The 26,882-nt window shown below is 42.2% G+C and overlaps 1 protein-coding gene across 1 annotated transcript; it reads right to left on the bottom strand.

Annotated features, from left to right (window-relative positions):
* Window positions 1-219: 219 nt before the first annotated feature.
* On the bottom strand, window positions 220-25,348 carry LOC128544050 (alpha-2,8-sialyltransferase 8F-like). Its single transcript, XM_053513996.1, has 8 exons — window positions 25,227-25,348; window positions 17,687-17,725; window positions 16,442-16,495; window positions 16,244-16,324; window positions 14,846-14,990; window positions 14,064-14,176; window positions 1,955-2,047; window positions 220-1,219 (listed from the first exon to the last, which is right to left on the bottom strand). Exons 1-8 carry the CDS (start codon window positions 25,310-25,312, stop codon window positions 748-750), a joined length of 1,083 nt encoding a protein of 360 aa, XP_053369971.1. The 5' UTR covers window positions 25,313-25,348; the 3' UTR covers window positions 220-747.
* Window positions 25,349-26,882: the final 1,534 nt, after the last annotated feature.

Genomic DNA, 26,882 nt, shown 5'->3' with positions numbered 1-26,882 from the left:
TTTGGTCTCCTGCCTACTATCTCCATACACTCAACCACGGTTTTTATTTGGTTTTTAAATTTTTTAACTTACTTACTTAGCCAAAGACAGACAGTTTGCCAGTAGGTTACACAGGACATCTGTGAAGTGTAAAAAGTTAAAAAAATGTTTTATAATAAGAAGAAGAAGAAAAAAAAAGAAGAAGAATTTGAAAAAGTTTTAACAATTTAGGAATAACAATTATACAATAAAATTTTTAGACCAGAACTAACTCTTATAGATAATGACATTGATTTACCCCATTTTACCAGAGTGATACAACACATGAGCTTATGGTACAGTTTAACCGTAGATGCTCCACATATACAATATTGCACAAAATTTGTGGACACCTGACTATTAAACCCATATGTGGGCTTTGTCAAACTATTGCCACAAAGTTTAAAGCAAAAAATTGATATAAGATTTCTTTGTGTGCTGTAGCTTTGAAAATTTCCTTCACTGAAACTAAGGAGACCAACGTTATTCCAGCATGACAATGCCCCAGTGTACAAAGCAAATTACAAGACAGTTTGTCAAAGCTTTCGTTTAGAACTTTAGTGGCATGCACAGAGTCTTGACCTCAACCAAACTGAAGATAAATGAGCCTGCCGGTTGCACCCCAGGCCTCTACACCTGACATCAGTGCCTGATCTCACGAAACAGCAAATGGAAAAATACATATACTGGATGTCAGATGTCCATCAACTTTTGGCCATGAGGTGAACTTTAATTTGTGCACTCCCCTAGGTGCAGATGGATCACGCCCTTGTTATGGAGGTTTAACAAGGCTTTAAACTCAGCTGGCATCGAATGCATTCTTTTGTGTGCTGGTTGGTTATCATAATAATGGTTGCTGAGCTGCTGGTAGGTGTATGGGTGTGATTCAAAAGGCCAGAATCCGTACAAATGGACATTATTGCAGAGCTCTAGTGCCAAGCTGGCCATCATGATACCTGTGCTGAGGCGTATTTCACGAAGTCCCTGGCCACGCCAAAATTGTGCCAGACTCTTCAGGTAACTTGGGTTAAAAAAGACAACCCGCGGGCCGCTGCTACTGTGCTCTTCCAGTGAGTAGAGGGCACGCAGGGACACAGCTGTGTTCATCCCAAATGAGAAAGCAGGCAGGAAGATAAGGGCGTTTCCATACAATTGCATGTCTCTCACGAACGGGCGTCGGCGCTCAGTTAGCGATTGATACCTGCAGAGAATTAGTTGGAAAAATATGAACTTTTATGGTAATTTAATGCAGTGGTTCTTAATGAGCTGAGTTTTGATGGTGTTGTCTTATGAGGAGACAAATCCATGAAATATTTTGTGCATTAACTTTTCTATAGCTGACTATAAGAGTCAGTTTTTGCAATGTAAAACCTATTTTGTTAACAACCAAGTATAAATCAAAACAAAAATAGCATCAAAAAAAGCAACCATTACCACTACAAGTTGAAATAATTTCAGCCAAAACAAGGCATTGGTATTAAAAATTGTCTAAGTGGTGCCCAGGTGTAGTGTCTGTAACTTTGTTTTATTCAAATCCTTTAATGATCTTAATTGTCATCCAGATGAAACTGGGCCTATTTAGATTTAGCATGAAAATTAGTTTGACATGGTTACGGACACTACAGATTTTTTTATTTTATTATTTTACAAAAAGTGTGCTTTTGGTCTTGTGATTAAATTGTTACATGGGAAAAATTAGGCTCTGGATGCTTTTTTTAAACTAAAATCTTTCAATAATCTTAATTGTCATTAAAATGAAACTTGTTTGGAGCTGCTGCTCCATCAACAGATTATTGGTTTATCAGAGGTTAAGAGATATTATTCATTAAAACCAGTAGCACAAGTTAGCATATTAAACACTTCATTTCCTCCATGAATACCATGAGAACAATGCAAATAACACACACATACAACTGCATTCACAACCCAGAGTCACCTTCTAAAGAGGAGGGTAGGGTTGGCTGTAACAAGGTTTGTTTTAGTTCCTGTGTCTTTCTCATACCCATTGCTCACTGGAGGAAGATTACACCTAAAAAACAAAATAGACCTGAATTACAATGAGACTGTGGGAGAGATTTAAATTGGCACTGTTGGTCATAATGTATGTTTTAGGTATGTTCATTTATTTATTTATTTTTTAAATAAAGTGTGGTTTTGGTCTTGTGACTAGATTGTGACAGGCAAAAATTAGGCTCTGGGTCCACCATTGATTTGATTTCATTCTGATGAGGGTGATGATGAAGGTTCTACTGTACAATTGCAGCTCAGCACATTTGTGCTGATGAAATGCAAATCACTGGTTTGAAATCAAAGTGAATTGTATGGCAGGCATAATAAAAACTCAATGTTAATTATAAAATCATAGATACAGTGGAGCAAAAATGAATTTACTCAGCCACCAATTCTGCAAGTTCTCCCACTTAAAAAGATGAGAGAGGCTTGCAATTTTCATCATAGGTATACCTTAACTATGAGGGATAAAAATAAGAAAAAAAATCCAGAAAATCATATTGTAGGATTTTAAATTAATGAATTGGTAAACTCCTCAGTAAAATAAGTATTTGGTCACCTACAAACAAGCAAGTTTTCTGGCTCTCACAGACCTGTAACAACTTCTTTAAGAGGCTCTTCTGTCCTCCACTCATTACCTGTATTAATGGCATCTGTTAAAACTTATCAGTATGTATCTGGGTGGTGTTTAAAGGGGCATTGGATGTCTGTACTCTATATTTTCTGCTTGTAGGGTGAAAATGGGTACAGGGCCCTTTAAGAAATGCGTGATGACATCACGCCGGCATCAGTCTGACCATGACCAGTATGATTTTGTCATATCTTTCTTAAGAGGGGCAGCCCTTGAAGTTTGTTTATGCAGTATTTTGCTGATGATGGGGTCAGTGAACTGTTTGTATATCTCAGAGAAGCCTACACAGTTTCTTTAGTCGTAAGCAACTAGAGGGGGAAAGCATCAGAGAGTTTTCTTATGCCCTGTCACAAGCACTCAATTTGGTTCTGAACTGTTTCTTTGATGCTGTAGCTAATGTGAAGGTGGCATTAAGGGATCAGTTTGTAGAAGGGGTCTGGGATTTCTCTCTTAAGCGGGAACTTCGTAAATTTGTCTGAAATCACCCAGATTGTACTGTACTATGATTGGTGTCCGAGATGAAGCACAATTGTGGTTTTTAGAGGCACCCTTGGTATCAAAGCAAACAAGTCACATAATAGTAGTTTAGCGCATTCTTCAGTCCTTTAAGTGCATGAACATAGAGATGTTACTTTAAAGGATGAACTTAAAGTGGTAGCTGAACAAGTAAGGCAATTAGTGAGCTGACTCACTGAGGCAGTTAATGATTTCAGTGCACAAGGTAGTAGCACGAGGGTGAAAACTAGGAGACCTAAGTCAACCAAAATTTACTGAGGAGGGACTACCAATATGCTTTAGGTGTCATGCAGCGGGACAATGAATTGTATTTAGAAGCCAAAAACTCAGTCGGCTCAGCCTGTTCCCCCTGACTATCAAGAAAGCGAGACGTCCCCAGTTGTACCAAGTCGGGCAATTCGGGGAGGTCAGGCTGACTCAGACGGTATTGCACCCTCCTGTGACCAGTTTATGCAACGCGCTGTAGTTACATGCCCTGTAGTTGAGCTTTTGGTTGGCGATGTTGCCACCCAATGTCTGTTGGACTCTGGTAGTCAGGTGAGCACAATAATTGAGCAGTATTTCCGGAATTGTCTGTCTGGGGATGATGAGGATATGCTCTCTACCACTGGCTGGCTAAAACTCAGTTTCCAATGGGCTTGACATACGCAATCTTGGATACCTGGAGTTAGAGGTTGAGGCCATGGGAGTCAAGATGCCACACTGTGGCTTTTTAGTTGTTAAAGACCTTGTTAGCCCTGACAAATCATTGCAATGTATTATGGGCATAAACAAAATCAGTCAGTTTAGGCAGTTAGTCAATGCAGAATTTGATACTACATTGGGGGCAAGAGTGGATTCTGAGTGGAGGAATGTTTTTCAGAAGGCACAGACATGTACTGTTGAAAAGACGTGTTGCATGGGTTGCTGGGAAACGGGCAGAGCGCATACCCACTGGGTCACTAGTGACCATCTTGGCAAGGGCATCTAATCAAGGTTTAGGGACTGGACAGGATGTTAGAACCTTTGAGTATTTCGTTGCCAGGAGGTCTGGTAGTTATTCCCACACTTGTAGGTGCAAATATTTCCGGTATAACTGTTGAAATTCTGAATTTTTTTTCAGGAGGACGTGTTCTTGTCCCCTAGGACACGGCTGGGAATCCTGTCGAAGGTGGAGTGTGTGAACAGTTCACAGCGTTGTGAAGTTAAATTTCAGCAGATCTCGGGTGACCTTAAACAGGTGACCATAGACGCAAAGGGAAAGATTGGCATAGACCGTATACAGGAAATCCTGAATAAGATTGATGTGGCTGGCAGTGAGGATGAGCAAGCTCATTCAGGACATTATTAACCAAGTACATTGACATATTTGCTGTAGAGGATGAGGACCTTAGGTATACTGATAAGGTTAAACACGAAATTCGTTTGACTGATGATGAACCTATTACACAGCCATATCGAAGGATTCCACCAAATCAGTACAGTGAAGTAAGGGAGCATATCTCTAAATTGTTACGGAAAGGAGTCATACAGAAGAGAAACAGTGCCTATGCGTCACCTATAGTTGTGGTGCGGAAATCCAATGGAAATATCACGCTATGTGTAGATTACCGAAAACTAAATCAGAAGACCATAAGGGATGCATTTCCCTTATCCCGCATAGATGAGAGCTTTGATGCTCTGCGTGGAGCACAATATTTCTCTACAATTGATCTAGCAAGTGGCTATCATCAGGTGGCTGTGGAAGGAGGAGATGGACGCAAAACAGCGTTCTCTACCCCTTTTGGGTTATATCAGTACTTACGAATGCCATTTGGGGTCTGCAATGGGCCTGCAACCTTTTAAAGGGTAATGCAATCCACCATGAATGACCTGGTCTTTCAGATTTTGCTAGTCTATCTAGATGATATCTTAGTGTATTCTTGCTCTTAAGTGGGCAATTTCTTTTATATGGATATTTATTGGGTTCCAAGTTCACTGTGATCACAGACAACAACCATCTGAAAACCGTCAAGCTTGGGGCGATTGAGCAGAGGTGAATTTTGCAACTGTCCATCTTTGATTTTGATGTCCAGTACCGTCCAGGATGTCGAAATGTAGTAGCCGATGCACTCTCCAGGCAGCCATCTGCAGGGGAGCCAGAGCCTGTATCAGGTGATGTGAAGTATGATGGATGTGTTGCAATTTGTAGTTTGATTAACCGTGGTACAGCCCTAGACCCAGCATTTATCACAGTTGTAGACTAAGGCAAATACAGGCGGCGGATTCATCATCTGATGATCCTAATGGGCTGAGGCAGGGAAATACACCTACCTTTCCAGGTTATACTTCTGATGAGTTACGTGCCTTCCAACAGCAGAATCCTGTGATTAGTGTATTTAAGAGGTTGTGGGAGCAGCAGAAGTGATGGCAAGAATATATGACAAGGATCTGCCTAAACCTGTTCTGTCAATGTTAAAGCATTGGGATAATATCAGGGAGTGTCGGGGTTTACTGTATCTATATGTATGAGTAATTAGGGACCCTACAGATGGGGAATGTTTTCAGCTCTTGTTGCCTTCTAGCCTGAAAAGGCGAGTTCTGGAGTGTGTGCACAACTCTATGGGCCATCAAGGCATTGAACGTACCATGCACTTGCTAAGAAGCAGAAGCTTTTGGGTGGGTATGCACAATGATGTTGCTCAGTGGATTGAAGATTATCAGCGTTTTGTGTTAACTAAAATTCCTCAACCAAAGATTTATCCACTAATCAAGTCATTTTTGGCTTCTAGGGCACTGAAGGTAATTACAGTAAACTTCATCGTGCTGGAACCGAAGGTAGATGGTCACGAAAATGTTCTTGTGGTTACAGATTGTAACCCCTTGATGGGATGCCGGGGGTTTTTACGCCAGTGCTCAATCTTTTTTTCACACCAGCCGAAAGCATACCATAGTGAAGCAACAAAGTGTGCGTTTATGTCATGTCACTACCTACCAGCAAGGCACTGGAATGGGCATCTGCTGTATGGGATAGTGACCTACAGATTCGCAGTTAATTTACATACTTTTCCCATCAAATACAAAATGTTTTAAAATATTCCTCCGGGGGCAAGATGTTACCACCCAACTGTTGCATTTGCGCCAGTGAAACTCTACTGCAGCCGATTATGCCGTTCAATTCCGCACTTTAGCCGCACAGAGTTGATGGAACGTGGTGGCTTTGAAGTCAGTTTTTCGTGAAGGCCTAAACCCATTGCTACAAGCGAAATTAGCATGTAAGGATGAAAACCTGAACTCCCCCCCCCCCCATTCACGTCACCGCTGTTGACAATAACATTATTGACGGAGGGAGAATCACACATCAAATTATGCCCACTAAGCTTCATGTGGGACTGTTCCATGTAGAGGAAATCAGTCTGTTTGTAATCTCATCACCTATGCACCCCATGATCCCGGGTCATCCATGGTTAAAGATTTATGACCCACAAATCTCATGGAAACAAGGTCAGCTCACACAATGGTCAACATTCTGTCTATAGCTACGCTAGCATCAGGCTTCATCCGACCCTCCACATCACTGGCCTCTGCAGATGTCTTCTTTGTGGAGAAAATGGTGGGGGGCTCCGACCATGTATTGATTACAGAGGGTTCAAATGGTCAAGTATCTTTATCCCCTTTCTCTGGTTCCATCTGCTCTCAAGCAGCTCCGCGAGGCCAAGATATTTACTAAACTGGATCTACGAAGTGCCTAGAACTTAATCAGGATCGAAGAGGAAGATGAGTGGAAGATGCATTTATCACCACTAGAGGGCACTATGAGTACTTGGTTATGCCATATGGCCTGGCTAATGCTCCAGCAGTTTTCCAATCGTTTATTAATGAAATCTTCAGAGACCTGCTAAACCAATGCATGGTTGTGTACATTGATGACATTCTTCTATACTCCCAGTCAAGAGAGCAACACATTTATTATCTGAGAACCATACTGTCACGCTTACTCAAATACTACCTATATGTAAAAGCTGAGAAATGCCAATTCCACACCACAACCACCATGTTTTTAGGTAAAATCATCAGCCAATAAGGGGTTGAAGTGGATCAATCTAAGGTCAAAGCAATCACTGAATGGACAGTTCCTACATCTGTCAAAGAGCTGCAATGGTTTCTGGGCTTCGCCAACTTTTATTAGCGTTTCATACGCAAATGCAGCACTAAAGCATTCACTGCTCCTCTCAAAGGTTAACTGAAAAAATTACTATTGAGTAATTATGCTCCAACTGCTTTTGACAACCTTAAGACCAGTTTCACTACAGCCCCCATCCTCAAGCACCCAGATCCAGACTCCCTGTTTATTATTGAGGTTGATGCGTCCAATTGTGGCATAGGGGCAGTTCTGTCACAACGCCACGGCACCCCAGGTAAACTCTACCCATGTGCCTTCTTCTCTAGAAAGCTAACACCGGCAGAAGCAAATTATGATGTGGGGAATAAGGAGTTGTTATCCATCAAGACTGCATTAGAAGAATAGAGGCACTGGTTGGAGGGAGCCAAATACCAGTTTCAGGTGATCACCGACCACAAGAATTTAGAGTACATTAAGAATGCCAAGAGGTTAAACTACCGGCAAGCTCGGTGGGCCTTTATTTTTTTACCCGCTACAATTTCACAGTCACCTCTCGTCCAGGCAGTAAGAACGGCACGGCTGATGCCCTATCAAGAAGGTACGACCCCGTTGACAGCTCTGGTGAGCCCGAACCAATCCTATCACCCTCTGTTATTATCACACCCATTCGTTGGGACCTCATGGAGGAAATCCAGCAAGCCCAACAGGAAGACCCCTCCCCTCCTGAGTGCCCACCACACAAACAGCATATTTCACAGCACTTGAGACAAAGAACCATGGAGTGGATCCATACATCCCTGAGTTCAAGCCACCCATGCATTCACAGAACAACAAGACTGACACGAAATTCATTCTGGTGGCCAACACTCAACGCTGACGTCACAGACCTTGTTAAATCATGCAGGATTTGTGGCCAGTCTAAGTCCCCAAGACAGCTTCCAGCCGGATTATTAGAACCCCTACCAATCCCACAGTGCCCATGGTCTCACCTAGCCATCGATTTCATCACTGACCTTCCCAGTTCCAATGGTTTCACAACCATCTTGGTCACTATCGATCGATTTTCTAAATCATGTCAGCTGATACTATTAAAGGGGTTGCCCACAGCCACGGAGGTGGCAGAAACCTTATTTTACCAAGTATTTAAAAATTACGGCCTTCCAGAAGACATTGTCTCATATCAATGTCAGTCTCACATCAGGATACCATCCTTAATCCAATGGGCAGGTCGAAGAGATAGAAATCAGGAGATAGAAAGGTACCTTTGCTCATACTGCAGCCAAGAACAACACAAGTGGAGCGAATTCCTTCCATGGACAGAGTATGCTTAAAACTCGCTGATACATTCCTCTACAGGGATCACACCATTCCAATGTGTTCTGGGGTATCAACCACCACTGTTCCCCTGGTCTGGTGAACCATCCAATGTCCCAGCAGTCGACGATTGGATCAAGAGAAGTGAGAGGGTATGGGCCAGTGCACATGTTCAACTACAAAGGGCAATTAGACATCATTTGAGACATCAACAGATCCAAGCGATCGACAAAGACGTCCCCACCCCAGCTATCAGCCAGGTCAGATGGTCTGGGTATCCACGAGGGACCTGCGTCTTAGACTTCCCAGCAAGAAATTCAGCCCAAGGTATGTGGGAACCTCAAAGTCATTAGACAAATAAACCCTGTCACATACCGATTAGAGCTTCCTTCTAACTATTTCCGTATCTACCATATTTCTCCCTCTTTCCACGTGTCCCTCTTAAAACCGGCCCATGCGACATCGGCCACCATGTCTACTGAATTGCCACCTCCTCCCCCTCTGGAGATTGATGGGAGTCCAGCATATCTGGTCAAGGAGATCTTAAAGTCAAGAAGGCAGGGCAACCGGATGGAGTACCTAGTAGACAGGCAGGGATACGGACCAGAGGAGTGATCATGGGTAGTCGCAAGAAACATTCTAACCCAAGAAAAGAACACCAGGAGGTGTGTCTAGAGGAAGGGGTTTTGTAACCCCTCAGTCCTGGAATCAGCCATCCCTCCACCAGAGTGAGCCCTAATTTGCCTCCGGTAATGGATCAGTTACAGATGTCTTCATGAAATTCACTCAGGCAATTCCCACCCATGATCAAAAGGCAGACACCACAGCTAAAGCATTGCTCAGGGAATGGTTCATAAAGTACGGGGTTCCAGAACGACTACATTTAGACCAGGGCCGCAACTTAGAAAGTGAAGTCATAACAGAACGCTGTAAGCTTTATGGTGTGAAGAAGAGCCACACCACACCTATCATCCCACTGGTAACGCTTAATGTAAACAGTTTAACAGGACGATGCTTGACCTACTGCGCACTTTGCCCCCGGAAAAGAAGCGCTGTTGGGCGGAATATCTGGCAGAATTGGATTATGCCTACAATGCAACAACTTATGCTATTTGTGGTTGTTTCTTTAAAAAGAGTTTAAAAACATTAATTTTGAAGTTATGTGTTGATTTTAATGTAGGATGTGCAAGCTATACAAGTTTCCCTGGTGTGTTTGGCCTATTGGGATGTGTGTTTAAGATCCTGTAAAACAGGATCTTACGAGTATCATTTTCTGTTTTTGGTTTTTGCCCATGAAGCAGTTATAGGGCATGTTGTATGTTCTTAAAAAAAAAAAAAAAAAAAAAAGAACTGCTACTGCTATATTTTCTTTCCTGGCTGTTTGTTTGTTTTAGTTTTTTTATTATACTGCACAATATAGTGAATCTGTACATTTGTTTATTTTCTTGGATTATTAATTATTTTGTGTTGATGTATATCATATCTTTTTGGTAATATTTGTTCATTACTGGGAAAAATTGGGTTTTAAATTTTGTTTTATTTACTCTTTTTCCACATAGAAATTAACTGTAACTGTGTATAGTTAATTGGAATAAAACAACCCCGAGTTGTATTTGTTGGTCTTCTGCACATTATTACAACGGCCACAAGTATAAAAGATACCCGTCTACAACCTCAAAAAGTCACACTCTCTCCTCAGTCACACACAAACTCTGCGATAGGTAAGCAGCTTGGTGTGAAGAAATCAACAGTGGGAGCATTTATTAGAAAATGGAAGACATACAAGACCACTGATAATCTTCCTTGATCTGAGGCCCCACACAAGATCTAGCGAATGACCTGCAGGGAGCTGGGACCAAAGTAACAAGCGCTACCATCAGTAACACACTGCGCCGCCAGGGCAAATCAGGACTCAAATCCTGCATTGCCAGACGTGTTCCCCTGCTTAAGCCAGTACAGTGGAACCTCAGAGTAATGTGGTTTGCGAGTGTCCTGCAAGACGAGCAAAAATGTTAAATAAATTTAGACTTGAAAAACGAGTAAGTCTTGGTTTATGTGTTGAGTATCAAGTATTAGTGTGCGTCTCTCACTTGTATAATGAACATCCGTGCACACGTGTACTGTTTACTATAACACTGTGACCACCTGTGTGTGTGTGTGTGTAAAACATATTTTATTTTGTGTTTGTAAACTTGTGTTCAGCGTAATTTGACACCGTGCCCCTTCACACACACAATCTAGCCTTTACACTGCGCCACACACACACACGCACACACACACACACCCTCTCTCTCTCTCCGCTCCACACAGAAACACTGCTCTGTTGCGATTCTTTTTAAAGGTAAAGTGCAGGTTCATTTGTTTGTTTGTTTGTTTTTAATTTACAGCAGTGATTCTGTTAGTATGCGCTCATGCGAGTGTCATTACCGATGTTCCTTGCTATTTTTTAAGACAACACAGTCTTTCCAATACAGGGTTTTTGCAGGTTTCATTATGTCAAATTTAAGACTTTTTAAGACCTTTTTAGGACCAATATAAATGAAATTTAAGACCTATATCACAGCATCAAAAACACAAAAGAAAATGCAGAATCACATACATTTATCTTTCCCGCACCTAAATGATTTAGCGATGTCGGAGTCCGGAAACATTGTCTGAAACAAAATTACCAATTTCCTTATTCGCACTATAGGACTGGTGTCTAGTCACGACGTGGGGGACCCAGGGCACTTCTGCTCTTAGCGTTGGCTCTGATCTAAAACCGCCGGGGTTGTGGAGCTGCAGTGTGGGCCTTGTCTAACGTTAGGCAGCATGGAGCCACCAGATACTTGGCGGAATTGGCTGATGGCTGTCGTTTGCTGGAGACCCTTCACAGCAGTCAGATGTTTCTCACTTTTTGCATGAGACACTAGGGCTCGTACACCTAACGTTCCCAGTTTAATTATTTCTTGCATAATAAACAGCATGCTTCAAATGCATTGTTAGCAACTGGCCTTAACCAATCCTTATATTCATTTTTTTCAAGCCACGTATCGCTAAACCTGCACTTCCCCATGGTTAAAACGTAAACTCGGTTTTACGTCTGTGGTAACATACAATCCGAGAGAGACTCACGCCAATAACAGAAAGCTGATTGGCTGTTGCATGCTGGTCTCATTTGTAGTCGTAATACAGCGAATTATATTTGAACTAGTGCAGGGGTCTTCAACTAAAATAGCTTGAGGTCCGGTAAATAAACACTCCTCACCAGCTAAGGTCCGGACAACCCAAAACAGACACTAATGCTTTAGGTGTATCCAATATATGTTTTCATATGGATAAACATGTTTTTTCGTATGTATAAACAGACCAATTTACATCCTTCACAAATTGGATCTCATTTTAATGCTGTTCTGTTCTGTCCTTTATGTTGCTTTGGTACAAAATAATTTAATTAAACCAGTAACAATGTTTGGCAAAAATATGATGAAGAAAACTGTGCAAAATGCCTTTATCTCTAAATCTAAACAGTACATAAATTAATTTAAACATTAACAACTTAAAAGTTGCCAACAACTTAAAAATTAACAACTCCTTTACTATTTCCCCATCTGTAAAGGGCTTGTTTTGTTTTCCTAAAATCCCCTGTATTCTCAGTGAACATTCCTAAGCTCATTGCTGGGCAGTGAGTGAGTGAGAGAGGACCTGTGTAGATCGCTCATACTGCACTTTAAGCTAAGTTTCTTCAAAGTGTCTATGTTTAGCTTCGTAATGGCGTTTAATGTTTCCACTTTTGACAACCGCAACAGAGTCCGAGCAAATAACACACACAGGCCTCGTAGAGCTTGATGCAGGAAGAATAGATGCATATTTTCCCACCCATTCATCGTAAAAAACTCTCAATCAACCTTTAAAATTTTTTAACGTGACATTATTATTATTATTTTTTTTTTTTTTTGCGCTAATCTGTCTGTGCGCTGCTCTCGCTTTCTGCTCTCTTCAATGCACGCATGACTGTAGCGCCATAGGAAACTGAGCTGACCTTCACGTGCCCGATATACATATTTTTTTTCATTAGAAAATAGCGTTTGCTATCTATATTTTATACTAAGTCAAAAGGCTTCGTGGTCCAGAGGGACGCATCTCGCGGTCTGGACTCGGACCGGGGTCCGCCAGTTGGCGACCGCTGGACTAGTGAAACAAAAAACTACAACACCGCGGAATCAACCAAGCAACAACAAAAACAGAAATAGAATTAAAATGAGCTTTACATGGACATCGGAAAAATAAGACCTGTGAAAAAATATTTAAGACCTAGAACAGCAAATTTAAGACTTTTTAAGGCCTAAAAATTTGTTTTTTAAATTTTAGACTTTTTAAGACTTCGCGGAAACCCTGCAATAATGTGTGCATGTTTCTGAGAAATTTAAATAAGTGAGGAGAAAGGTTTACTGTGTAAGATGAGAAGGGGGAGACGGGAGGGGCTGATTTGCTTTAATTTACAAGTGTTTTGGAATATGAGCACACTTCCAGAAAGAATTATGCTCGTAATCCAAGGGTTCACTGTACATGTCCAGGCCTGTCTGAAGTTTGATGATCCAGAAAAAGATTGGGAGAATGTCATATGGTCAGATGAAACAAATAGAACTTTTTGGTAAAGACTCAACTTGTTGTGAAAGAATGCTGAGTTGCATCCAAAGAACACCATACTTATTGTAAAGCATGTGGCATGAAGCATTCCAAACACACCGCCCGGGCAACGCAGGAGTGGATTCATAAGAAGCATTTTAAGGTCCTGGAGTGGCTTAGCCAGTCTCCAGATCTCAACCCCATGAAAAATCTTTGGAGGGAGTTGAAAGTCCATGTTGCCCAGCGACAGCCGCAAAAAATCACTGCTCTAGAGGAGAACTGCATGCAGCAATTGGCCAAAATACACACAGTATGTGAACATTTTTTAAACATCCTACAATGTAAATTTCTGAATTTGTTTTCTTATTTTGTCTCTCATAGTTGAGGTATACCTATGATGAAAATTACAGGCCTCTCTCATCTTTTTAAGTGGGAGAACTTGCACTATGGGTGGCTGACTAAATACTTTTTTTGCCCCACTGTATGGTGAAGCTTCCAATAAGAAGATATTTATTTATCATTTTATTGAAGAATTTTCCAGTGTTAGCACTTGTGTAACAAGCAGAAAGTTTTCTTACAAGAGTCCTCAGGACTGAAGCAGAAGCTGGTGAAGGAAAGAATGTTTATAGCTGATATAATGTAAGTGATGTTATAACGTAAGGTCATTGAATGACAAATTGAATTTTTTTTCCTCTTACTGCCTTTTGGCTGTACACCCCTTACATAACAGAACTGCTCCACACCATTATACTGCATTTACCAGGCTTATGATTTTGCTGTTAGAATGCAGTTTTGCTAGTTTTTCTTTAAATAACAGTGTGTACATTTACTAAGACATTAAAACATTGTTCCTTCTTTTATTGAATAAAAAGAACAGCATCAGACCTGATAACATAAGTAGCAGAGTTGATTTGTTTTCCACAGCTGCTGTTGGCTAAGATGCCTCCATTGCCCACCACAGCACATGAGTGCCATGGTGCTCCTTTGAATGGGTTTTCCTAAACACATATACACACATATTCACACATTCTACAATCATATACAGTGGAACCTTGAATTACGAGTATAATTTGTTCTGGAAGCGGGCTTGTAAATTGGACTTTACCTTTCAATCGCGACAGAGCAGTGTTTCTGTGTAGAGCAAAGAGAAAGAGTGTGTGTGTGTGTCTGTGAAGGCGAAAGTAGTAGGAGTCTGTGCCTTGAGCAGAAAAACTAAATGGATTTTTAACCTTTCTAATGAGACTTGCTTTTGCTTTACATGTGCGCTGTACACACATGCATACAGACACAAAAAAAATGTTTTATGTGCACATACATGGTCAGAGTGTTATACTAAACAGTACACACATGCATGGATGTTGATTATACCAGTAAGAGATGCGCACTAAGAACCAGCAGGGGAGACGATTACCCACAATTCCGCAGTACAAGGGAGAGAAAAACCGTTGGTTCAGTTGTGATCACATGATGCTCGGCATCAAAACAAGAAGCGCATGCGTGATACATGATACTCGGTACTCGTAAAACAAGACTTGTTTAGTTTCCAAGTAAAAATTTTATAAAAATCTTTGCTCGTCTTGCGGAACACTTGCAAACCGCGTTACTTGCAATCCAAGGTTTCACTGTACTGTAATTTAAGTGTATAACATATTCCAATAATACCATACCTTGGGAAATAAATCGAACAGGTCTGGTGTCACCACCCTTATCCTTTTTTTCTCCCCATCAAATGTAATATTTGTCCCAACAGGTGAATTGTCCTGTGTAACCACTGCATTGGAAATAGCATTGCAGCTGCTGCCAAGCAATGACCTGGAGAAAATGAAATCATTCGTAATTATTTTTTAAAATAAGGAGTGGAAAAAACTTCAGTAATTATACTTTGGTATTAAACTGGTACAGTATTAAAACTTAGTTGAGTGTTATTGAAAAAGAGTAATATTAGTTTATTTATCCTATTTTGTACTGCCAATGATTGGTATACTAGAACACTACAATGTTTTATTATTATTTTTAAAAGCACCCATTCTGTTTCAATAATGTAGAAAGACAATGTGTCTTTTGTCATTTGTCATACTACAATATGGAGTTGATGGGTTATTTTTGTAGGTCTTATAATGGATTATCCACTGTTTTGTTCTTCTTAACTTGACGATGGGCCCCAAACAAACATGGCGGAAAGAGGAAAGAACTATATTTTTATATATTTTAAATACTTTGAAAATGATATCTATTTTTGATCATTAGTATAAAGCAGATTCCAAACTAAAAAAAAGGTCTAGACTGAACTGGTTACTTAATAAAAATTTGTTTGTGGGAAAGTAATGACCAGATCACCAGAGCTCACTTTATACAGTAAGTAGTATACCAATGGTAAAAGCAAAATGGTAATGATTTGTTTAGGGTGCTATGTGCTCTGAGATTGCTTATGCATCTTACTTATATTTGAATGATGAGAACCGTTTACTTGATTAGACTAAGCTAGTGGATCTATTCTATCAGTTATTAGATATTTTTTTGTAGCACTAGACTAAATTTCTGAGCAATAATTAATTCAAAATAGCTGTAGGAACATTGGCACAGCATTTACTTGAAACAACAATGCCCTTACCTATCACAAAAACATTCACATTTTTATAATCAGGCCAAAACAGTAAATGATTCAATTGTACTTCCAATAATTTGATCTTTGTACCCTTTTCAATTCCATCCATAAGTAATTTAGTAAGTGGAGTAACTTTAGCAAGAATGATCCTGCTACCAACTACAACACATTTAGTTTTGGCAGTGAGATAGCTTTTCATCTTTAAATGAGCTAATGGTAAAAAACAGTACAACATAAGCAACTAAAATGCAGTGGTTACATCAAAAGCAGTGTTATTCTCCAAAAGCAATGCTCCCCCGAGATTCTTCTGTGTGTTTTGGACAATTATTTGCACTTTAATTTATTTGTTCTCAGTACTTTCTCCACACCTGTTTGCCACATATTCACACATAGGTTTATCATTCTTGTTGGTTTATCATCATGACTGATTGCCATATGATGTGTTCTGTGTGTTTGTTACCTAAATGATGTAAAGTTCTTGTCCTGCTTTACCCACGTTTGACTGTAACTTGCTAATAGTTTGTCAATAATGCCACGGTCCCTGGAACACACACACAAACAAACAATAAGCAGTGACAAGCTTTAGCTTGCTTGATCTTTATCTTTCTGTATAATATCAGCTTGTGTAATGTTTCTATGAACAGTGTGGCATTCTTACTTGCTGTTTGCAGGATTGTGTTTAAGTTTTGATAGATAGATGGCAGCTTCATCACTGTGAGGAGACAAACAGAGAATCAACTGAATGTATGCCAAGACTATAGATTAAAGACTCAAAGAAAGGGGTAGTATTAAGTGCAATGCATACTGTACACATGTGGTGTGCTAAAATTAGAATGATTTTGACCTTGTTGGGTGGAAAGTAAACAGGCAAAAAAAAATTTTAAGTAAATAGTTTTATTTCAACATAGGCCGGGGATAGTTGGTGTGACCTAGTTTCCTCAAATGGCCAGGGATAGAATGTACAGTCTTCTGATGGAAATTGTTTCGGATACTGCTGAAAACTTTCTGAATACGTGCTTCAAAGTCTTCCAGTGTGCGGAGCTTTGTTCTGTACATCTCCTCCTTTTCATAGTTCCACAAGAAAAAAAAAATACATGGAGTAAGATCTGGACTTCTTGGAGGCCATTCATGAGGTACTTGTCATCCCACCCAACGTTCGGGAAAATGTGGGTCTAACCACGGATGCACAGTAACCGCAATGGGATGCTCCAAAGATACTACGAGTTCTATAGCCATTACCTATTACTTTGTAACTTATTGCTTTGCAACCTAACTTACAGTTAACTTTCACCCAACCTATATATTACATTACTTCAAGATTTGATCTGTATTAGATGTTACCACTTTAAAGTTGTCAAAATATTAACCAAGACTTTTACAATATAATTTATCTCAAAATAGATTTATTTTTGTCAAGATATTATATGCCAAAATAACAAAGTAATGATAGTATGGTTTTTATTCTCCTGACTGCTATATTTTAATAATAATAAAAAAAAAATTGCAATTACATTATCTTTTCCTTACCTTCTATTTACATAAGAGATGAAAGTAAATGTCATTCTGCTAAACAGCTAAGGGTATACGTTAGATAAGTTAAATAAGTTTTTACTCTTTGCCTTGCCCTGTAAGCTTACGCAAAATATGTGCAAAGTGACACGCAGTATACTGTGTGTGTCATAAAAATAAAAAAACGTCAGAATTTTGGAAACACGCTTAAAATTAATTACATTTTTTAAATTCCAAAATTTATTAAACTATTAAGAAACATTTCTCTCTTCAGATTATGCACTTTCCTTAGCTATTAAATTTTAGAGAATTTAAAATGAACAAAAAATGGTTATTTAAAATGTGTTTGTGTAACATGCCGTGTTGGAAAAGGTCTGCTGTGTTCCACTCTCACCTTCTGCTTGAGGAATTTTGTCTAACATCAGATGAACCTCTGAAAGTTGCATCAATGTGAGAAAGGGGAGAAAAAAGCAGTCAAAATTTTGCTGATAATTAAATATAAAGCAATAGCATCTGTGTTCATGTATTTAAACATCTGCTTCTTTTGTTTAATTACAGTTAAATCACTGTCATGACACAAGCTAGATAGCGAAGATAGAGAAAAGGAATTTAATAGGAAATTCTCCATGGAATTTAACTGTCTGCTTTTATATAGTAGTGAGACTCTGTGTGTTTAATTAAAGAGAGGTGTGCTTACAGGGTACATACAAGTTACATAAGCATTCCTATAATTACAATTGAGGCCAAATATTTACATACATTGCAGGCTAAAAAAAAAAACATAAATTCAATTAATTACTAGTGAATGATATAACATGGATATACTGCATGGGTATAGGGATCATAACAACCATAACAACATCTGACCATATCATAGCTGTGTATGTATATGCTCCTTAATCTAATATGGAACCCATACTAAATTATGTTGATAAATTGCATGCTAGACTTGAAAAGAAGTGCTCTTGCTTGTCCCAAAATGGTATTCAATTCCTAAGAGAAAACCTCTAAAGTTACTAAAAAAACTAACTCATACCTTTATGTTACATGCATCATAACCACACAGACCAGCTACAACCCATACCACAGTTACTAATAAGAAAACAGGACCATCAAAGCAATATGAAGTTTATGCCCTTTTTATGGGAAAGTGATGAGTTTGTCACAACCTGTCAAGCTACAGCTCTGCCATGATCATATAAGCACTCCTGCTCCACGTTCCCAACCACCCCTTGCTTCTTGCCACCTCACCTTCCGCTCTCAACACACCTGTGCATTATCTCCAATCATCCTCCTTACCTATTTAAACCACGCTCTGCCACAGTCACGTTGCCAGATTATTGTGTGCCTTTCGTAGCCCAATTTTCCAGCGTTAGTTTCATGTCTCGACTACCTGTTACCGACCACGCTTCGTTTCTTCTCGACCACGCCACTGCCTCACGTTTGGATTCCACGCTCACGGAGTTTTGTTATCGACCCTTGGATTTGCCTCAACGACCACGAATTCGGATCACGGACCTTCTCTTGTCTCTCTGGCTCTGAACCTTGCTCACCTTCGACCATGGAAAAGCTTAGCAAAACCAGCCACCAACCTGTGCGGCGTCTCCATTCGCCCGCCGGTTCTCCACGTCTCTGCAACACTGCGCGAATCGCGCTGCACACCAAGTTTCCTCACCGGCTCTTTGCACTTCCGCATTCCTGCACAGGACACACAAGGCGCTCTCGCCGACTCGCGGCGCTTTAACATTCCTCACAGGTCCACGCTGCACACAGAGCGCTCACGCGCGCTTCCGCATTCCAGCGAGACTCTGCTCACGCCACAGCACAGAGCTTAACCGGCACTTTCTCTTTCATCCACTCGGCCGGCTCAGTCTGCTACACAAGCACTACCACTAATCACAGGTCTAACTCTGCGCTTGGATCCATCACGCCCTCTACCGCCCCGTGACAGAATAATCTGGCCAAAAGGAATGGATCCAGCAGAGGCTGCTCGCCTGAGGGGGGCATTAGAGAGCCAAGGAACCCTCTTAGGTACACATCAGCAGGAAATCACACAAATCACTACTACACTTCAAACCATCACCGAAACCTTGCAGTCTCTTTCCATTCAGATTTAAAATCAGCCACCTCCTGCACCCGCTCTGCTACATCCCCCCCCGGTGCTCTCTCTAGTCCATGAGCCACGCCTCCCTGCTCCGCCTACCTATGATGGGAATCCAGCCACATGTCGCTCTTTTCTCTCCCAATGCTCGCTCGTTCTGGAACTGCAGGCCACGTCATTTCCCACAGAGCGCTCTAAGGTCACCTACATCATCACTCTCCTCTCTGGAAAGGCGAGAGAGTGGGGAACGGCACTGTGGGATGCTCAAGTTTCATGTTGCTTCACTTATAGAACTTTTACTGAGGAAATGAGGAGGGTTTTTGATCGTTCCTTCACAGGACATCAGGCAGCTAACCAAATACTTCAGTTACGCCAGGGAGCACGTTCTGTCTCTGACTATGCCATTGATTTCCGGACTCTAGCTCCCTCTTGTGACTGGGACGAGAAAGCTCTTTTTGACTGTTTTCTCCATGGGCTTACAGACTCAGTGAAAGACGGGCTTGCAGCTCGTGAACTCCCCTCGGACTTGCAGGGTTCATTGACCTGGCAACACGTATTGACGCTCGCAAGCGGATTCGACGGTCTGAACGGCAGCCTTGTTTCACACCATGCACCTCTGCACCAACCTTAGACACTTCCGAGGCACCCCCTGAACCCATGCAGATAGGCCGCACACGCATCTCACCCAAGGAACGCCAGCGCCGCAGAGATAACGGCGCCTGCTTCTATTGCGGCCAGACCGGTCACGCTGTGCGCTCCTGCCCACTAAAAGGGCAGGCCCCCCCGTAGTTCTGGGGATGCAGGGGGGCCCCGCATCTGTTTCTTCCCCGGACCAACGATCATGTTTTTCCGTGACTTTGACCCATGACGACCAATCCCACGTCACTCACGCACTAGTCGACTCCGGGGCCGATCAGAACTTAATCTCCTCTTGCACTGCCTCCAAGTTCAATATTCCTCTCACGCCCTTGCATCAGCCCTTCGTGGTTCAGGCTCTTGATGGCAGCAAATTAAACCCGATTACCCACCGTACTGCCCCCATCACCCTACAGTTTTCAGGAAACCACACAGAGCTCATTTCGCTCCTAATTGTTCATAATGCTCATGCACCCATTGTTTTAGGCCTCCCTTGGTTAAGGCTGCATAACCCACACATTGCCTGGGTCAAAAGAAGGGTCCTGGATTGGAGTCCCACCTGCCTCTCTTCATGTCTACGCTCCGCCCCTATGGGCCAAACCTTGTCTACGCCACGAGAGGTGATCCCCGACCTAACCAGGATTCCCACAGATTATCATGACCTAAGTCAGGTGTTCAGTAAGTCACGGGCTATCTCTTTACCTCCACACCGCCCTTATGATTGTGCGATTGACCTTCTTCCCGGCACCTCTCCCCCCAAGGGGCGACTTTACTCCCTCTCTCGCCCTGAGAGAGAGGCCATGGAACAGTACATAAAGGAGTCACTTGCCGCAGGGATCATCCGCCCATCCTCTTCGCCAGCAGGGGCAGGGTTCTTCTTTGTGGAAAAGAAGGACAAATCCCTCAGACCCTGCATTGATTACAGAGGGCTAAATGAGATCACGGTCAAGAACCGCTACCCCCTTCCTCTGATGTCATCAGCCTTCGAACTTCTCCAGGACGCCCGTGTCTTCACCAAGTTGGATCTGAGAAACGCCTACCACCTTGTCAGGATACGGGAGGGTGATGAGTGGAAGACTGCCTTCAACACACCCACCGGCCATTATGAGTATCTAGTGGTTCCTTTTGGCTTAACCAATGTGCCGGCAGTGTTTCAGACTCTCATAAATGATGTCCTCAGGGATTTTCTCAATGTCTTTGTCTTTGCCTACCTGGACGATATCTTGATTTTCTCACGCTCAGTCAAGGAACACAGATCCCACGTTCGCCAGGTCCTGCAACGGCTACTTGAGAATAAACTTTACGTCAAGGCAGAGAAATGCGAGTTTCATTGCTCGTCCACATCCTTTTTGGGATATTGCATCTCCCCTGAGGGCATCCAGATGGACGCCACCAAGGTGAAGGCAGTCACCGACTGGCCAGTACCGTCATCAAGACGCGAACTCCAACGCTTCTTAGGGTTCGCCAATTTTTATCGCCGTTTCATCCGGAGCTACAGCATGGTCGCGGCCCCACTTACGACCCTCACGTCGTCCAAGATCTCATTTAAATGGAACCACCAGGCAGACATAGCCTTCAGGGATCTTAAAGAGCGCTTCACCACTGCACCTATCCTCATCTTTCCCGACCCCTCTCTCCAGTTTGTCGTGGAAGTAGACGCGTCCGAAACTGGGGTGGGGGCCATCCTGTCCCAGAGGTCCACAGAGGACAACAAACTTCACCCATGCTCCTTCTTCTCCCGCAGACTCACACCCCCTGAACGCAACTACAACATTGGGGACCGTGAACTATTGGCGGTCAAATTGGCCCTAGAAGAATGGAGGCATTGGCTGGAAGGGGCCGACCACCCCTTTCTTGTGTGGACTGACCATAAAAACCTAGAATACCTAAGAACGGCAAAAAGACTCAACTCACGCCAGGCACGGTGGTCGTTATTCTTTTCTCGTTTCCGCTTCACGCTGTCGTATCGCCCTGGTTCCAAGAACGCTAAACCTGACGCCCTCTCTCGCCAATTCTCCACCTCTCAGGACGCATCCACAACGGAGACTATCCTTCCTCCCCAATGTCTTGTGGCAATAACCCGGCTTACTGTGGAGCAGCTTGTTTAGCAGACCCTCGAACGGGAACCAGGCCCAAGCACCGTCCCACCTGACAAGCTCTTTGTTCCAGTCTCTGTACGACCACAGGTGTTAGACTGGGCTCACATTTCCAGACTGGCATGCCATCCTGGGGCAGCACGCACTCTCTTCCTCCTTCAACAGCGCTTCTGGTGGTCCACGATGAAGGAGGATGTCAAGAACTTTGTGGCGTCCTGTGACACCTGTGTCAGGAACAAGGTCACCAACCGCCCTCCAAGTTCAAGTTCAAGTGGGCTTTATTGTCATTACAACCATATACAGTTAGTACACAGTGAAACGAAACAACGTTCCTCCAGGACCAAGGTGCTACATGCAACATAAACTTACAACATAAATTAACAGAGACACTAAACTAGCTAACCAAGAGGCCTAGTTAACTGGCTAGCAGAGACAGGACAGAGAGATCTAACATAAATTACAACATAAATTAACAAAAACTAACTAGCTAAGTAACATTTTTACAGACAACATAAAGTGCACGTGCAAATGTGCAAATGTGCACGTGCAAATCCAGAGGGCTTCCTTAGACCGCTCCCCATTCCCCACCGCCCTTGGTCCCACATCTCCATCAACTTCGTCACCGGCCTACCACCATCCCAAAACAATACCTGCATCCTGACCATTGTGGATCGCTTCTCTAAGTCTGCACATTTCATACCACTACCTAAACTCCCGTCTGCGAAGGAAACAGCTGAACTGCTAATCAACCATGTCTTCCGACTTCATGGACTTCCAGTCGACATCGTCTCGGACAGAGGCCCCCAGTTTTCTGCCCAATTCTGGAAAGCCTTTTGCAACCTCGTCGGTGCTAACCCCAGCCTTTCTTCCGGTTTCCATCCCCAAACTAACGGCCAAACAGAACGAGTCAACCAGGAGCTGGAAAAATCTTTAAGATGCATGGCCACCCGGGATCCATCCTCCTGGAGCCGCTTTTTACCCTGGGTCGAGTACGCCCACAACTCGCTTCCTACCTCCTCCACAGGCATGTCCCCCTTCCACTGTTGCCTGGGCTATCAACCACCCCTCTTTCCGACCCAGGAAGAGGAGGTAGCCGTCCCCTCAGCCCAAACCTTTATCCGGCGCTGCAAGAGAACATGGCAGCGTGCCCACAACCAACTACGGCGCACCGTAAGTGCCTTTCAAAGCCAGGCTAATCGTCATCGGTCACCAGCCCCTAGATAACTTGTCGGCCAAAGGGTCATGCTGTCTGCACGTGACCTCCCCCTCAAGACCACATCCAAGAAGATTTCACCAAGATTCATCGGACCTTTCACCATCACCCGGATCATAAATCCATGCCCATCCGACTAGCTCTACCACTCTCTATGCGCAGAATCAATCCTACATTTCACGTTTCCCAGATCCGCCGACTGGTCCCCTGTCCACTATCTCCACCCATCCAACCCCCTCCCCCCCCTCGACTCATAGACGGAGGTGAAGCCTTCACAGTCCGTAGACTCCTCAGGTCTCGCCGCCGCGGTCGTGGTCTCCAGTACCTGGTGGATTGGGAGGGCTATGGCCCTGAGGAGCGGAGTTGGGTACCAGCCAAATTCATCCTGGACCGCTCCCTAATCGCTGACTTTCATAGACTTCACCCTGAGGCGCCTACTAGAACGCCAGGTGGCGTTCTTAGGGGGGGGGGGGTACTGTCACAACCCGTCAAGCTACAGCTCTGCCATGATCATATAAGCACTCCTGCTCCACGTTCCCAACCACCCCTTGCTTCTTGCCACCTCACCTTCCGCTCTCAACACACCTGTGCATTATCTCCAATCATCCTCCTTACCTATTTAAACCACGCTCTGCCACAGTCACGTTGCCAGATTATTGTGTCCCTTTCGTAGCCCAATTTTCCAGCGTTAGTTTCATGTCTCGACTACCTGTTACCGACCACGCTTCGTTTCTTCTCGACCACGCCACTGCCTCACGTTTGGATTCCACGCTCACGGAGTTTTGTTATCGACCCTTGGATTTGCCTCAACGACCACGAATTCGGATCACGGACCTTCTCTTGTCTCTCTGGCTCTGAACCTTGCTCACCTTCGACCACGGAAAAGCTTAGCAAAACCAGCCACCAACCTGTGCGGCGTCTCCATTCGCCCGCCGGTTCTCCACGTCTCTGCAACACTGCGCGAATCGCGCTGCACACCAAGTTTCCTCACCGGCTCTTTGCACTTCCGCATTCCTGCACAGGACACACAAGGCGCTCTCGCCGACTCGCGGCGCTTTAACATTCCTCACAGGTCCACGCTGCACACAGAGCGCTCACGCGCGCTTCCGCATTCCAGCGAGACTCTGCTCACGCCACAGCACAGAGCTTAACCGGCACTTTCTCTTTCATCCACTCGGCCGGCTCAGTCTGCTACACAAGCACTACCACTAATCACAGGTCTAACTCTGCGCTTGGATCCATCACGCCCTCTAGCGCCCCGTGACAGAGTTACTATATTACTATAAATAATATTTTATATAACTATAAAAGGTTGGTTAATTATTGCACACTATTCCTATTGTCTGAGCAACATGTAAATGGCAGTTCCTGATACACTAGAAAAAATTACTTTCCCCCTCCTGGACTTTCACATCGCCCCTATTCTCATTTGCTGCACTACCTATGACATTCAAGCACTTTGCTTATTTTATATGCATAGACAATTCTGAAATTCTGTAAAAATTTAAAAGTCGCTAAACACTAATGGCACTTATTACTGTGTACTAATTTTATTCAGCTTCTACCATTTACACTTTAAATAAGAATGCAATTTTAAAACCCACACAAAAATGTATTATACATAGTAAATTTAGTATGTATAGTAATAGTATACACAAAATGTATTATATGTAGTATATTACTATACTATATATAATGAGTTTAATAACTTTAAAACACGTTTAGAATGATTATAAAATCAGTTAACATTCAATTCAAAAAGACAATTGCTCGTCAATGTCTTCTGCTGAGTTATACCTATACCTATATACTTATATTTAGGCAAAGCATGCAACTAAAAATTCTGTGAAAAAAGGAGAAAAGAGAAAAAGCAGGATCAACCACTCACCTGTAAGTAAAGAAGTGCCAAAGCAACATGCTGCTTAAAGAGGCTAAGAACAAGACAGATAGCAGTGTTAACATATAGACCTTCATATCTGATACGTGTACTCTGTCAATCTGTAGCTCAACTATGTTTGTATGCTTGTCTAAATCCACCCTTTAACTCTCTCCCTACCTGTCTATTCATCTATTTCCCGCCCCACCCATCTTCTTACACTTTGAATCATGTAAATCTTGTTTTTTTATTGCACACCTTTAAGGCACGTGCCTGCAAGCCCTTAGTACTTCCTGTTTTTTGTTTTTTTAAATCTCTTGGTCTTTACTTTGAGAATATATTTAATCTTTCTCATTGCCTAGTCTAATATGGGCCTTGAACAGTTTGTTCCTTCTGCATTCTAAACCACATCTACCCCTATTTTAGCCGACAGTTCTTCTTTTCAGTCCCATGAACACTTGACTTGCTTGCTTTGCTTTCGGTTTATCATGATAAATGAATTGAATCTGATTGTAGGTTAATTCATGTAATGTTTGTGATTGAATGAAAACCAAACAAATAAAATGAGTCCATGTAACCCCTTTCACATATAAATGAACATTTTAAAATAAAAAAACACACCCACACTTACAAACACACACACTATTTTTTAAACTTAAAATTATTAATCATTATGTGAATTTTGACTTTAAAAACATCATTTGTAATTAAAAAGTATGTATATACAAATAAAGATATGAACATAAAAAAAAATTATTTAATTTTTATACATGTTATAAAATATTAACAGGGTGATAAGGTGACAAAACCTAATAATAAAATGCCATTCAGAGAGCCATTACCATGGCTATTTCGACAGGTGGTGTGCGGCGTTTATAGTTCAATAATTTTATTGTTCTGGCTGTGAGTCTGTACCTTGCATGTGTAACCCCTGGCTTGAAGTGATACGACCCGATTAGGTTGTTTCTCTAACCAGGAATAAAATAAAAAATAAATAAAATAAGTAAAATTACAAAAACATGAAAAAGCTGGATTGATTGGATTAAAGAAGTGACCTAAAAAGATTGAATACAATTTATTTCACACAAATATGCTAATGATTATCTATGAAAAAAAATCTTTACACAGTTTGCCAAGTAAAGAAATCCACAGGAACCGAGGAAGAAGAACCGAGGAAGCATGAGGAAGAACAAAAATAACAGCAAACCAACACAAAATCCCTCAGAGCAAATAAATCAATCTAAAACAGTCAATATGTCATGTAGGTGTGGCAAAATTTTAAGCCCTCTGTAGATGCTCCTTACTTTCAACACTCACTCACTCTCACTCATTCTGTATTCAGGGTTGCGGGGACCTGGAGCCTATCCCAGGAGGCTTATGCCACAAGGCAGGGTACACCCTGGACAGGGTGCCAATCCATCGCAGTTACTTTTAACAAATGACTCAAAACCTTCCAAAACACAAACCACTATGTACACTTAGGATTGGGAAAAAGCAAAAACAAATCTTGATTGTAGCACCAAACACATTGTAACCCCCAGGACATAATAAAAAATGCAAAACCTTAAAAAGTTAGAAAAAAAATATATGAACAGGTGAGAAAATAGTTTAAAACATCCCAATGCCCCCAAAAGTTTGTTCTCTTTTTTGCTGTTTTTGTTACGTGGT

The sequence above is a fragment of the Clarias gariepinus genome, chromosome 16 (assembly GCF_024256425.1).
Source record: "Clarias gariepinus isolate MV-2021 ecotype Netherlands chromosome 16, CGAR_prim_01v2, whole genome shotgun sequence".
Taxonomy (NCBI): Eukaryota; Metazoa; Chordata; class Actinopteri; order Siluriformes; family Clariidae; genus Clarias; species Clarias gariepinus.
The sequence above is the reverse complement of the archived record's forward strand: the minus strand, read 5'-3'. Positions and strand labels throughout refer to the sequence as shown.